The following is a 13,069-nucleotide window of genomic DNA, read 5'->3' as shown; positions in this document are numbered from 1 at the left end:
ATTGATTGTTTTTGATATTATTATTATTATTATTATTATTATTATTATATAGCCTGCATATGAGCTGTATATAAACTGTAGTTGGCTATAATCTGTATATTTTGTGAATGAGTTTGGTCACTAAGTTACAGTCAGCCGTTTCCATGGTAACCGGTTGAGCCGCTGCAGTGTTAGGCTTCAGCTAGCCCGCCCTGCTGCCGGTCTCCCGGTTCTGGTCCGGTTTCAGTCCGGTCCGGTGAGATGCGGATCACCTGCTGGAGGCTCGGGAGCTCGTGTCATGTTTTCGCTGCTCAATATCGGTGAAGGTACCGCCTCCGTGTGGGAGCGACCGGAGCTCACAAACACCGACATTTGATGGAAGTAACAGCTCGCTGATGTGACCACTTTGGGCCGAAATGAGATGGTCGAACCGATTTCTGAAATATCTCGTTTTCTGAGGGTTTTACGTACCGACGGGTTCACAAATGAGCGCAGACGCATTAATGCGCTGAATTTTTAACGCAGTCCGGCGTGACGCTCCAGCCGGACAGGAGCTGACGGCAGGAGCGGGAGCTGCTGGTCGGGATTTTCTCTGAAAGACGGATTGTCGGTGAGCTGACTGCACGCCGAATTAAAGAGGAGATCGTGTCGAGTTGATTCGTGTCGGATTTTTACGGATATTTGGATTATTTTCATTATCAGGGAGAAAATAAATTGTGTGACGCGAGTTTTGAACGGAGTCTGATGTGACGTTTCCTCCGCACAGGACCGAGCAGGAGGTGTGAAACCCCCAAATTTTTGATGAATCTGTGCTGTCTGACTGTTTGAACAACCGCCGAAGACATAATGTGTCTCTGGGAAGAATGTTGGTGTCCAGTTTAAAGCTTTACCACGTCTGTGGGCTAACTGGCGAAGAAATCAGCGTTAAAATCATCATTTTTTAAACGCAGTCTGGTTTGAGGTTTCCTCCGCGTGGGAGAGAGCGGATTTTTTTCCTGACTGACAGCGGCTGGATGCTGAGCTGCTCAACAGATGTTTCTGTAGAAAAGTGCAGATTTTAGAGACTCGATGTGAGCGCCGAGTTGACGGACGAAAGCCGCTGAGGTGTGAACAGTTGAATTTGAATCTCTCACTGTGTTTCAGCCGCAGATGAGCGCAGATTTTTTAATTCATTATCATTTTAAACGGAGTCTGGTGTGACGTTCAGCTCGAGCAGGGATCTCCTTGGAAACGGTTATTGACAGCTCCCCCCTCCCCTCCCACCTCCTCCTCCTCCTCTTCCTCCTCTCATCGGGGATGGTCCGCCGCCTGCTCTCCCACTAACGACCAGTGTGATACTGGGACAGCTCCAGTGAGCAGATGTTCTCCAGCAGCAGGATGACTGGGAGCCAGTCCAGCCTGCTGTACGGACCGCTGGAGGAGCTGCAAGAGCTCGCCTTCATCGAGAGGCCGATCCGCCGGAGCCTCAAGGTAACTGCTGCAGGACATGTGAGGAAGAGGAGGAGGAGGATGAAGATGGTGGTGCTGATGATGATGATGATGATAATGATGATGATGAGACATGTTGAATGAGTCAGTGGGAGGAAGATCAGCAGCCTCCATGCAGGAAGCAGAGGGGAGACCCGCTATCTGCGCAGCATGACGCAGTTTCTGTCTGTCTGTCTCTCTGTGTGTCTGTCTGTGTGTCTCTGCAGAGAGACAGACGGATGGAGAGGGTCTCCTCTCCTCTGTCTGCTGCATGAACATCCGGTCATCATGCCCTTAATGCAGCAAATCAATAAATCCAAACAGTTCATCGATAATCATTTTAAACCATCAGTTGTTCAACACAAAATCAATTAAGAACTTTTTTGCTCATCAATAAATATAGGGTGGTAAAGGTGAGATAAAAGAATATAAAGCAGTTATCTAAAATCTATTACCTGTCAATAATAGAATATGAAGCAGTTATCAGTATCAATGAATGATCAATAATAGAATATAAAGCATGTTTGACTAATCAATAGACAGTCAATACTAGAATATAAAGCAGTTATGAGTTATCGGTAATAAATGAATATCAATAATAGGATAAAAAGCAATTATCTATTATCAACAAATAATCGAAAATAGAATATAAAGTAGTTATCAGTTATCAATAAACTGCCAATAATAGATAAAGCAGATATCTATAATCCGTAAATAATCAATAATAGATGTAAAGTTGTCATTAGTAATCAATAAACTGTCAATAATAGAATATAAAGCAGTTATCTATAATCAATAAATGATAAATAATAGAAAATAAGGCAGCTATCTATAATCAAACATTTGTTATTGATCAGTTAATAAATCTCTGATTGATTATTGAAGGTTTATAACTGATACAATCACAAAATAATTAATCTTACTTTGAGTTTATAAAACCTGTCAATCAAACTGATCGGCAGCCAATTATCCTCCTGTAACTGTTCGGGGGGGCAGGTCTTCCTATGGGAGAAACCCCGACGTCATGACGACGCAGTCACACACCCCCATCGCCTCCTACACACACACACACACACACACACACACACACACACACACACACACACACACACACACACACACACACACAAACGCCTCCTTCTTAAAGGGCCGGTGTGTTTCACCTCCTGCAGGAGAAACAGAAGCTTTTCTAAAATGGGGACACACTGAGGGAAGGGGACGGACACTGAAGGGAGGAGACACTTACTGAGGGGAGGAGACACTTACTGAGGGGAGGAGACACTTACTGAGGGGAAGGGACACACTGAGAGGAGGGGATACATACTGACGGAAGGGGACACACACTGAATTGAGGGGTCACACACTTAGGTGAGAGGACATACTCTGAGGGAAGGGGACACATGATGAGGAGAGGGGACAATGAGGGGAGACAGGAGACACATTATGTCAGTAATGTCCTTATGTCCTCACAGGTGAAGAAGTATAAACAAACATTCACATTCTCATTAAAACATACCTCTGAACTTTGTAGTGATGTCTCACAGGTGTGGCCATGTCTCACAGGTGTGGCCATGTCTCACAGGTGAGATGATGTCTCACAGGTGTGGCCATGTCTCACAGGTGTGATGATGTCTCACAGGTGTGGCCATGTCTCACAGGTGTGATGATGTCTCACAGGTGTGGCCATGTCTCACAGGTGTGGCCATGTCTCACAGGTGAGATGATGTCTCACAGGTGTGGCCATGTCTCACAGGTGTGATGATGTCTCACAGGTGTGGCCATGTCTCACAGGTGTGATGATGTCTCACAGGTGTGGCCATGTCTCACAGGTGTGGCCATGTCTCACAGATGTGGTGATGTCTCACAGGTGTGGTGATGTCTCACAGATGTGGTGATGTCTCACAGGTGTGGTGATGTCTCACAGGTGTGGCCATGTCTCACAGGTGTAGTGATGTCTCACAGGTGTAGTGATGTCTCACAGGTGTGATGATGTCTCACAGGTGTGGCCATGTCTAACAGGTGTGGCCATGTCTCACAGGTGAGATGATGTCTCACAGGTGTGGCCATGTCTCACAGGTGTGATGATGTCTCACAGGTGTGGCCATGTCTCACAGATGTGGTGATGTCTCACAGGTGTGGTGATGTCTCACAGGTGTGGTGATGTCTCACAGATGTGGTGATGTCTCACAGGTGTGATGATGTCTCACAGGTGTGGCCATGTCTCACAGATGTGGTGATGTCTCACAGGTGTGGTGATGTCTCACAGGTGTGGTGATGTCTCACAGGTGTGGCCATGTCTCACAGGTGTAGTGATGTCTCACAGGTGTGATGATGTTTAACAGGTGTGGCCATGTCTCACAGGTGTGGCCATGTCTCACAGGTGTCGCGAAGACTCACAGGTGTGGTAATGTGGTGTTTAAAAAGTACATTTAACATCTGAATGTGTTCCTTGTTTCAGACAGCAGAGGAGATCGATCAGCTGACTGTGGATGAAGACCTGAATGACATCGAGAGAGCTGTGTACCTGCTCAGGTGAGAGCCATGTACCTGCTCAGGTGAGAGCCATATACCTGCTCAGGTGAGAGCCGTTTACCTGCTCAGGTGCTGTTGTTTGCAGAGTTAAGTGTTTTGGTCTGGCAGTTTGTCAGAGTGAAGACCCTGAAACATCTGTCACTCTGTTCGAGTCTTTTTATGGTTGTTTTTCTTCGATCTCTTCGACATCAGCCTGTGTTAAAACTGTTGTTATTTTGGGTTGAGCTCAGGATGAAAAAGGAGGTTTCAGAGTAAATAACCTGAACTCTTCATCGGTGGAGACTTGAGACAAAGCAGCTCTGCCCTCCTTCTCTCTGTCCCACTAAACTCTGAGGCTCATTAAACGCTGACGGTAATCATCCTGCAGTCTGATCCCAGCGGCTCTGAACTAGTTCACTGAACTCGTTCAACGTCTGGACTCAAAAACACAAAACAACCTGCCAGAAAACCAGGACTCAGACCTCAGGACTCTGGAGTCCTGGACTTTTGTCACCTGATTTCACCTGAGGAGGTAATAATGTATGAAGAAAAAGGTCTGCCCTTCAGTGGTTCAGGTGACCCTCTGTCTGGTTGTGGAGTCCCTCAGGGATAAGTTTCAGGTCCTTTTTATTTCTTTTAGTCTGTAAAGTTCTCACTGGGGCTTTTGTTATGTTTGCATCGTGAATAGAAACAATGAAGTATCGTCACCGACCGATCATTGTACACTGACATCACTCGAGCTTCCTCTAGTTTTGGAAGAAAACCGGCTCTGAAATAGGAGTTGAAAAAGTCTCTCTGTTCTAAGAGCTACGATTGTTCCTTGTTCTCGTGGTGAGGAAAAAAACGCAGACAGTGGTTCTTAGGAAAAGTTCTTCTGTCCCTAATCAAACCAAACCAAATGACCAAAATAACCAAATGTCCATCCTCTTGTTGTCAGTGTGGGTCAGGAGGTGCAGAGAGCAAGTGTCATTAGCAACCTGCCAAGCCTTGTCCGTCAGAATCCAGCTGAGACATTTCGGCGGGTCGTACCAAAGGTTCGGGTATGTACACGGTATCATCAGACTGTATGTCAGTGGCACACTGTGTGGAGGCCAGCAGGATGTGGACAGGTGTGTTGGACATGTGTCATTCACGTAACCTGTCCCTTTCGCCTGATTCAGGAGGTCTTGAACGGAGCCGGAGCAGAAATCCAGCTGGCAGCAGCAGCATCTTTCTTAACCATCCTGCAGGACGACATCATCCTAATCCACACCCACACGTTCTCCATCCTGAAGACCGTTCTGCTGCACCTAAACCACAGAGACACAGGTAACACCACCTGAACCACTGAGACACAGGTAACACCACCTAAACCACTGAGACACAGGTAACACCACCTAAACCACTGAGACACAGGTAACACCACCTGAACCACTGAGACACAGGTAACACCACCTAAACCACAGAGACACAGGTAACACCACCTGAATCACTGAGACACAGGTGACACCACCTGAACCACTGAGACACAGGTGACACCACCTGAACCACTGAGACACAGGTGACACCACCTGAACCACTGAGACACAGGTGACACCACCTGAACCACTGAGACACAGGTGACACCACCTGAACCACTGAGACACAGGTGACACCACCTGAACCACTGAGACACAGGTGACACCACCTGAACCACTGAGACACAGGTAACACCACCTGAACCACTGAGACACAGGTGACACCACCTGAACCACTGAGACACAGGTGACACCACCTGAACCACTGAGACACAGGTAACACCACCTGAACCACTGAGACACAGGTAACACCACCTGAACCACTGAGACACAGGTAACACCACCTGAACCACTGAGACACAGGTGACACCACCTGAACCACTGAGACACAGGTGACACCACCTGAACCACTGAGACACAGGTGACACCACCCGAACCACTGACACTGTGGTTGATTTTGACGGTAAACTTGATGCTGACGTTGACGTTTTTGTCTTTTTACTGTTGTCTTGTTTGTTGTTGTCGTGTTTGTTGACAGTGGTGAGCAACGCCTGGTTGGAGACTCTGCTGTCGGCCATCAACGCTCTGCCCAAAGAGACCATCAAACAGGAGGTAAAGTGATCAGGATTATTGATCCATACTATCAAGTATTGATCCGTATTAGAACAATTCAAAGGTATACCTGTCTCTCTGATTACCTGTCTGTCTCTCTCTGCAGGTGTTGAACCCTCTTCTCTATCAGTCTCAGCTGTCTCACTCTCTTCAGGCTCGTCTGGCCAGCTGTCGCATTTTAGGAAAAGTCGCCTGCAAGTTTGACTCTCATATGTGAGCTGCAACACAACAAATACACATTCTAGTACTACACGCTGTATACTTCAGCACTACACACTCTGTACTGCAATACTACACTCTGTCTACTTCAGTACTTAAACAGCATTAGAATCCTGTTCCTGTATTAACATCAGTAATTAGGCAGCTGCAGGTCTACCTGTCTGTGTGCTGAGCTCAGGTGTGTTTTTTGTTTCAGAGTGAAGAAGGAGCTGCTGCCGCTGGCTCGTTCGTTGTGTCAGGACGTGGAGTTTGAGGTTCGCGCCTGTATGTGTCGTCAGCTGGAGAGCATCGCTCGAGCGAGCGGGTAACGAACGAACAAAGCTGAACGAAACCAAACACAAATCAAACATCCTGCTGTGGTGAGACAGTGTGTCTCCTGTCCTGCAGGGTGGACGACACCAGGACAGAGCTGCTTCCTGAACTGGTGGAGCTTGCCGGAGATGAGGAGAGCAGTGTCCGCCTCGCTGCCTTCGACACCATTATTAACCTGATGGAGATGATGGACAGCGGTGAGTTTCAGGGTGCAGCTGTGGCGGATAAACGTCAGACTGCGAAACTCCTGAATGTCTCCTGTGTCCTCTCTCTCAGACGACAGGCTCCATGTCGTCGTCCCCCTGGTGATGTCAGTGTGTGAGGTGTCTTCGTCACAGGCGGACGAGGCCGTCGTGGCGTCTTTGTCGTTCCAGTTTGGGAAGCTCTGCAGCGGACTGGCAGGTGAGACTGATGTCACACAGCAGAAACTGAAGCAGAAGTTCACGTCACCCTCGACCCCTGAGGGGTTTCACTGCAGGAGTTTGGGTTCATTACGAGTCATCCAGAGATCTTAAACTCTCAGCAGGATGTCACACACGTTCTCCAACAGTACCTGAAGGTGCAGTCGGGTTGTGGCGAGCATCGGTGAGCTCAGGACTGATGAGTTGTTGTGTTTCAGGCTCTCTGACGGATGAGCAGAAGGGTCGGCTGCTGCAGAGGTTTAAGGTGCTGTGTGTCTCCGGACTGCAGGCTGAAGGAAACCAGACTGATGGAAACGATTCGACGCTGATCCGCTGCAACTGCTGCTACAACCTGCCGGTACAACCAGAACCACACAGACTCTGAGCAGAGCGCCAAAGTTCAGACAGGTGATGTCACTTCTGCTCTCTCTCTCTCCAGGCCATGGTGGTGTTCGCAGACTCAGCTCACTTCCTGTCTGAGCTCTACCCATCTTTCTCCAGTCTTTGCTGTGACCAGGAGGTCAGCGTTCGACGAAGTGCTGCAGCTAGTTTCCACCAGGTGAGTTACCATCCTGACGATTGTTTGTCTGAAGGTGTTGATCTGTCTGACGTCCAAAGTGATGTCAAAGTCCTCAGGTTCTGCTTCTTAAGTTTTATGAGACAAAAAAGCATTTTTTAAATGTTAAATTCAAAGTTCTCTGAGTTGCAGAATAAAATACCTTTGTACATCGGTCTACAGTTTAAGGCTGTCTTGTCACATGTTTGACCCCACCCCTTCCCGTCAGGTGGTGAAGCTGCTTGGTTCAAACGTCCAGCTGGTCCACAAGGAGCTCCTGGCTCTGCTGCAGGACGATGCTCTGGAGGTGAGAGGACACATTATAAACCTGATATCCTCTGTTTGACCTGGAGGAAGGAGGAATGCTATGACATTTTGTTTGCTCAGAGTCAAAGATTGACCCGACACCTTGGACCAAACATGGACCAGAACAGACGCACAAACACTCTCCTCAGAACATTTCTATTTCAGATGTTTGTTTTATTTGACTTACTGATGCTTCTCTTGTTGTTGTTGAGGTGTTGGACGCTCTGATGAATCACCTGGAAGAAACTCTGGAGGCGGTTCTTTCCAGGGGAGAGAATCTGGCGCTGGACAACAAGGTGAGAAAACAGATGGAGTTCAGATTTTAACCCATTAGTTATACATTCTTTAGTTCTGCTCACATCTTTTCTTTGTGGTACCGTCTTTTCCCTGGTACCTCTTTTTGTTCTCCTCTGTTCCCTCCTGTGGTTCTTCTTCGTCAGTTCCCGGAGCTGCTGTCGGCTTTGCTGATGGCGGAGCAGAAAGTCGGGAGTTCTCTGCGCTGGCGGCTGCATGAGAAGCTGCTGCAGCGTTACAGCTGTCTGGCCCGACTGCTGCCCGGAGAACTGCTGCACCAGAGCTTCTCCCCGCGTATCTTCACCATCCTTACCACCAACGTGAGCACCACCAGACACGACACAACTCGACCACACATGATGCAACAAGTGGACCAGGTGACCAGACAAGTGCCTTCTCTTGTGGCTCTTGTTGTTGCAGAAGGTGTTGCCGGTTCAGAAGGAGGCAGCTCGGACCTTTTGTACATTTCTGCGTTACAACCGCAAACAGGAGCAGCGACAGGAGATGATGGAGCGACTGATCCAAGGTCAGAACACTGAGTGTGAGGTCACAGGAAAAGGTGGCCTCGGTTTTTAAAGGCAGCAGTTGCTGCCACAGTCAAAGTGTACAATGACTTCACATCTGTCGACCACAGCAGAACCTTTTAAACAAATGTTGATGTTTCGTCTCATGTTTCAGATCTGGCTCAGGGTCGGAGCTACTGGAACCGTCTGAGGTTCCTCGATGTTTGTGAAATGGCCACTGAGATTTTCTCCAGAAAATACTTTAACAAACATTTCCTGATCCCGGCGCTGGACTTGGTCCATGACCCCGTCGCCAACGTCAGGTATGCCTGTGAGTGTCCAGTCAAGCAGGTGAAGTCTGTCTTTGACATCAGATGTAACACACCTGTCTACCTTTTCACCTGTCTGTCAGGTACAAGCTGTGCCAGCTGTTGCCCAGATTACGTTCATCGCTCCGCCTGCCGGCTGACAAACAACTGCTGCAGCAGCTAGACTTCTGCGTCCAGAAACTCCTCTGCAGAGAGAAAGATAAGGATGTGGTGGCCACCATCCGCAAGGTAACACGTTCTCTAACTGAGGCCTTCCTGTAGAAGACTCTGGCAGGAGACTCTGGACTCTGTTAGGAGACTCTGTCAGGAGACTCTGGACTCTGTTAGGAGACTCTGTCAGGAGACTCTGGACTCTGTGAGAGGACTCTGTGAGAGGATTCTTGACTCTGTGAGAGGACTAAGTGAGAGGACTCTTGACTCTGAGAGAGGACTCAGTGAAAGGACTCTTGACTCTGAAAAAGGACTCTGTGAGAGGACTCTTGACTCTGCTACAGGACTCTGTGAGAGGACTCTGGAACCTGTCAGAGGACTCTTAGAGGACTTTTGACTCTGTGGGAGGACTTTGGACTCAGTGAGAGGACTTGACTCTGTGAGAGGACTTTGGACTCAGTGAGAGGATTCTGGACTCAGTGAGAGGACTCTGGACTCAGTGAGAGGACTCTGGACTCAGTGAGAGGACTCTTGACTCTGTGAGAGGACTCTGGACTCAGTTAAAGGACTCTGTGAGAATATTAACCTCTGCTGGGTCACCTGTGCCCACTGATTTTTTCAGACAGTGTTGGAACTGGACAAACTGGACCTGGCAGAGCCCGTAAGCACATTGTTTCTTCTCTCTCCCTCTCTTTTTTTTTTAAATGGCCGTAGAATAAAAAAAAAATCACTTCTAAGTATGTGGATTCACTTTAACCCTTTATGTGCTTCCTTTGTCTGTGACATTGTGTCTACTCAGTTTCACAAGAGGCAGGAGAGGGACCTGCTGGACCAGAAGAAGGAGAAGGAGGAGACTCTGCTGCTGGAGATGGTGAGACTGAAGCTGACGTATCGTCTTCAGTCTGAATCTCTCTGTATTTTGTTTTAATGACGTCTCCTCTGTGGTCAGGAACAGCTGGAGCGCCAGCAGACTGAAGGGAAACTCAACTCTGAGAAACACCCAGAGAGAAAACGTGAGCAAAACTCACATTTTATTTTTCCATACAAGGATTCACAGAGGAGTGTGGGGGTCTATCGAACTGATTTGAAGCAGAAGTTGTGCATCATTTCTGCCAACAGTTTATTAATCAAAGTGTGTTCCTGTTTTGAGTCCACTCTAAAATCTTTCTTTCTTTGACAGGAAGAGACAGTAAGACTAGTCTTTCTGCAACCAAGTCCATGTCTGTGTCCTCTTCCGGAGCCACCTTGTCCTCGTCCGGTAAGACCAAAACATCAGCATTCTTCCTTACGGCTCTGCCTGCTCAGGTGAAAGAAGGACTCCACTTTGTGTCACTCTAAACCTCTTTACCTGTTGGGAGTTAGTTTGGGAGGATACGATGACGGTGGTTCTGTCCCTGATTGAGTGTTGAGCATCTCAGAACAAACAAACCATGTTAATAATGATGGTTCTTTTTCTTCTTGCAGGTAAGGAGATGAGGAAGGCTAAACTGTCACGGAGTCGATCTCTCAGCAGTCAGCCGACAACGTCGAAAGCTGCCAACGCAGAGAGACCAATGTAAGAAACCGACAACACAGGTTCTGTTCTAGTGGTCTTTGGCTTCTTAATGTGTTCTTAATGTGCTGTTTTCTGTGTGTTTCAGGAAAGTGAAAGAGTTGAGTGGTCTGTCTGGACCCGGAAAATCCTCCATGTTATCGAGCAAAGGTACCGCCTCCTTACAAACACCTGCATGTTAATACACCGACTCAGTCAACATTCAGGACAGCAGGACCACCGCATTAACTGTGATGGTCTTTATTCATACATCACATTTGTTTTATAGATGACTCAATGAGGACTGCGCACTTCTCTATGGCAACCCAGTCCACCTCCTCCATGCCGGTCCTGATCCGCAGCAACACTACCAGCCTTCTGGAGAGGGCCAATACTCTCGACCACAGAAGCAGTACTCTGGACCACAGGACAAGCACCCTGGATCAGAGAGATCATAGGACCAGTACACTGGATCACAGGAACAATATGATGGAGCAGAGAACTGGAACAATGGACCATAGAACGAGTACCTTGGACCATAGAACCACAACCATTGACCAGAGAGACCACAGAACCAGTATTATGGACCATAGAGACCATAGGACGAGTACCTTGGACCACAGAGACCACAGGACCAGTACCATGGATCAGAGAGACCATAGGACCAGTACCCTGGATCAGAGGGACCATAGGACCAGTACCCTGGATCAAAGAGACCATAGGACCAGTACCCTGGATCAGCGCAGTAAAACGATGGACCGGGGGTGCGGGGTGAAGGAAAGCCAGTCCAGAAAGCTATCTATGTGAGTTCTTGCTAAAATGTTCTGATTCAGAACCCTCCGAGTTAATGACCCCACATGGTTTTTACAGTTTGTATATCAGAGACCCTCTCGGTTCTGGTTTTTTTAGACTGATATTGATAAGGCAGAGGCACTCAGAAGGCAGCTTCCTTAAACAAACAACTCTTACAGAATATTTAACACAATTATGCAGTCAACCAACTCTAGAAAAGAACCCGTTCACCTTACTGCCCATTCACCTTCCCCTTCCTCCTTGCATCTCATCAAACAGGTAACAATGTCGCTTAAAGTCAACACTCAGAGCAGCACCATCATCTGCAGAGAGGTGCTGTGATGCTGCTGTTTAATCTGCTGCAGACTGTAGTGACACACTGCAGCTGGCTAGTTTTAGCCACCTCACCAACATCACCAACTGATGTGAAAACTGAAGAGCGACGCAGCCTTTTTCAGGGTCAGAGTTCACGTTAAATTAGTTCTACTGAAAAGGGAAAATGACAGGATCATGGTTTAATAACTTTCACAAACTAGTTAGCGTCTTACCGTGAGGAGACAACCTGACTCCACCGTCTGATCAGCTGACTCTGCTTCCTGTGCTGTGACCATCATTAACAGCGGCATCAGAGCGCGCCCTGCTGGACAAACAATGTAATGATACCATGTTTAAAGAATCATGTTATTTACAAAATGTTTTCATATCAGCACATCTCAGAAAACACGAACGCGTTCGCCAACACATTTGTGAAAGACTGTTTCGTTTTGATGTTCAGTGTCTCATTTTAAAGCGTCAGAAGTCCTGCTGCGAGTCAGACGAGACGGGTCAGTTTACACGTCCCCAACCAATCAGAGCTCACTGTATTACACAACACAAGGGATGTCATCGGGAGGGAAAAGCAGATAACTAGCAGGTTAAAGGAACAGCATTGGTTAGTTTGTTGCCATGGTGACAGGCTCTGCTTTCTGACACAGCATCGGTTAAGGTCCAGAACAAAACACCACACTGGACAAAACCATCAGCTGTCGATCTGAGCGAACTTCTCGTACGTTCGGGATGGATTGGGCGGCACGGTGCAGGGTCGGGTTGGGGTCAGGCTGGGGTCATATCTCAGGGTCACGCTGACATCACATGATGACGTAACCACGAACAATTCAAATGACTGACGTGCTGTTCTTTTTACTTCCGCAGAAACAGGAAGTCGAACTCTTTCAGCGTCCAGTCGGCACGAGACTGAAGATGATGTCATCATACCTCCACCAGGCTGTCAGCCAATCGGCAGTCAGGGTTCACAGGTCTTCAGAACATCACCCAGAATGCACCAGGACAGTCTGACTGAGCACTGTGTAGTTACGATCTCATCCTGTCACCTGATTGGTTCAGTAAACTCCTCACATACAAACTGTCGCCGTCTCTTATTGGTTCACCTGCTGACGCGTGATTGGTTGGATTATTGTTGTTTTGTGTGTTGATCGATTTACTGCAATGTTTGATGACATCATGTCTGCGCTTAAACACAACCGGTGGACGTTGAACATCCTGTTTTGTTACGCAGATGCACAGACTTTAAATCCAGCCCGTTCGTTCAGTTCAAACGAGGAAAAACTAACT

The 13,069-nt window shown here is 47.7% G+C and overlaps 1 protein-coding gene across 2 annotated transcripts; it reads left to right on the top strand.

The window, feature by feature from the left end:
• Positions 1 to 46: 46 nt before the first annotated feature.
• On the top strand, positions 47 to 12,881 carry ppp4r4 (protein phosphatase 4, regulatory subunit 4). Of its 2 annotated transcripts, none has more exons than XM_088089109.1 (25): positions 47 to 1,449; positions 3,905 to 3,978; positions 4,895 to 4,997; positions 5,118 to 5,265; positions 5,992 to 6,065; positions 6,172 to 6,278; positions 6,481 to 6,588; positions 6,672 to 6,793; positions 6,873 to 6,998; positions 7,216 to 7,355; positions 7,437 to 7,556; positions 7,783 to 7,860; positions 8,072 to 8,155; positions 8,300 to 8,473; positions 8,574 to 8,679; positions 8,832 to 8,979; positions 9,069 to 9,213; positions 9,758 to 9,796; positions 9,935 to 10,006; positions 10,091 to 10,148; positions 10,316 to 10,393; positions 10,600 to 10,690; positions 10,776 to 10,837; positions 10,956 to 11,469; positions 12,650 to 12,881. In XM_088089109.1, the coding sequence occupies exons 1-25, from the start codon at positions 1,339 to 1,341 to the stop codon at positions 12,693 to 12,695; spliced, it is 2,928 nt and encodes a 975-aa protein (XP_087945235.1). In that variant the 5' UTR covers positions 47 to 1,338; the 3' UTR covers positions 12,696 to 12,881. The 2 variants fall into 2 exon arrangements, with proteins under 2 accessions (XP_087945235.1, XP_087945234.1); XM_088089108.1 differs by having other exon boundaries at positions 10,085 to 10,148.
• The last annotated feature ends 188 nt before the right edge of the window (positions 12,882 to 13,069 follow it).

The sequence above is a fragment of the Plectropomus leopardus genome, chromosome 16, assembly GCF_026936395.1.
Source record: "Plectropomus leopardus strain MGB_pleo_1.0 chromosome 16, ASM2693639v1, whole genome shotgun sequence".
NCBI lineage: Eukaryota > Metazoa > Chordata > Actinopteri > Perciformes > Serranidae > Plectropomus > Plectropomus leopardus.
Note: the sequence above shows the minus strand (reverse complement) of the source record. Positions and strands in the feature narration are given on the sequence as shown.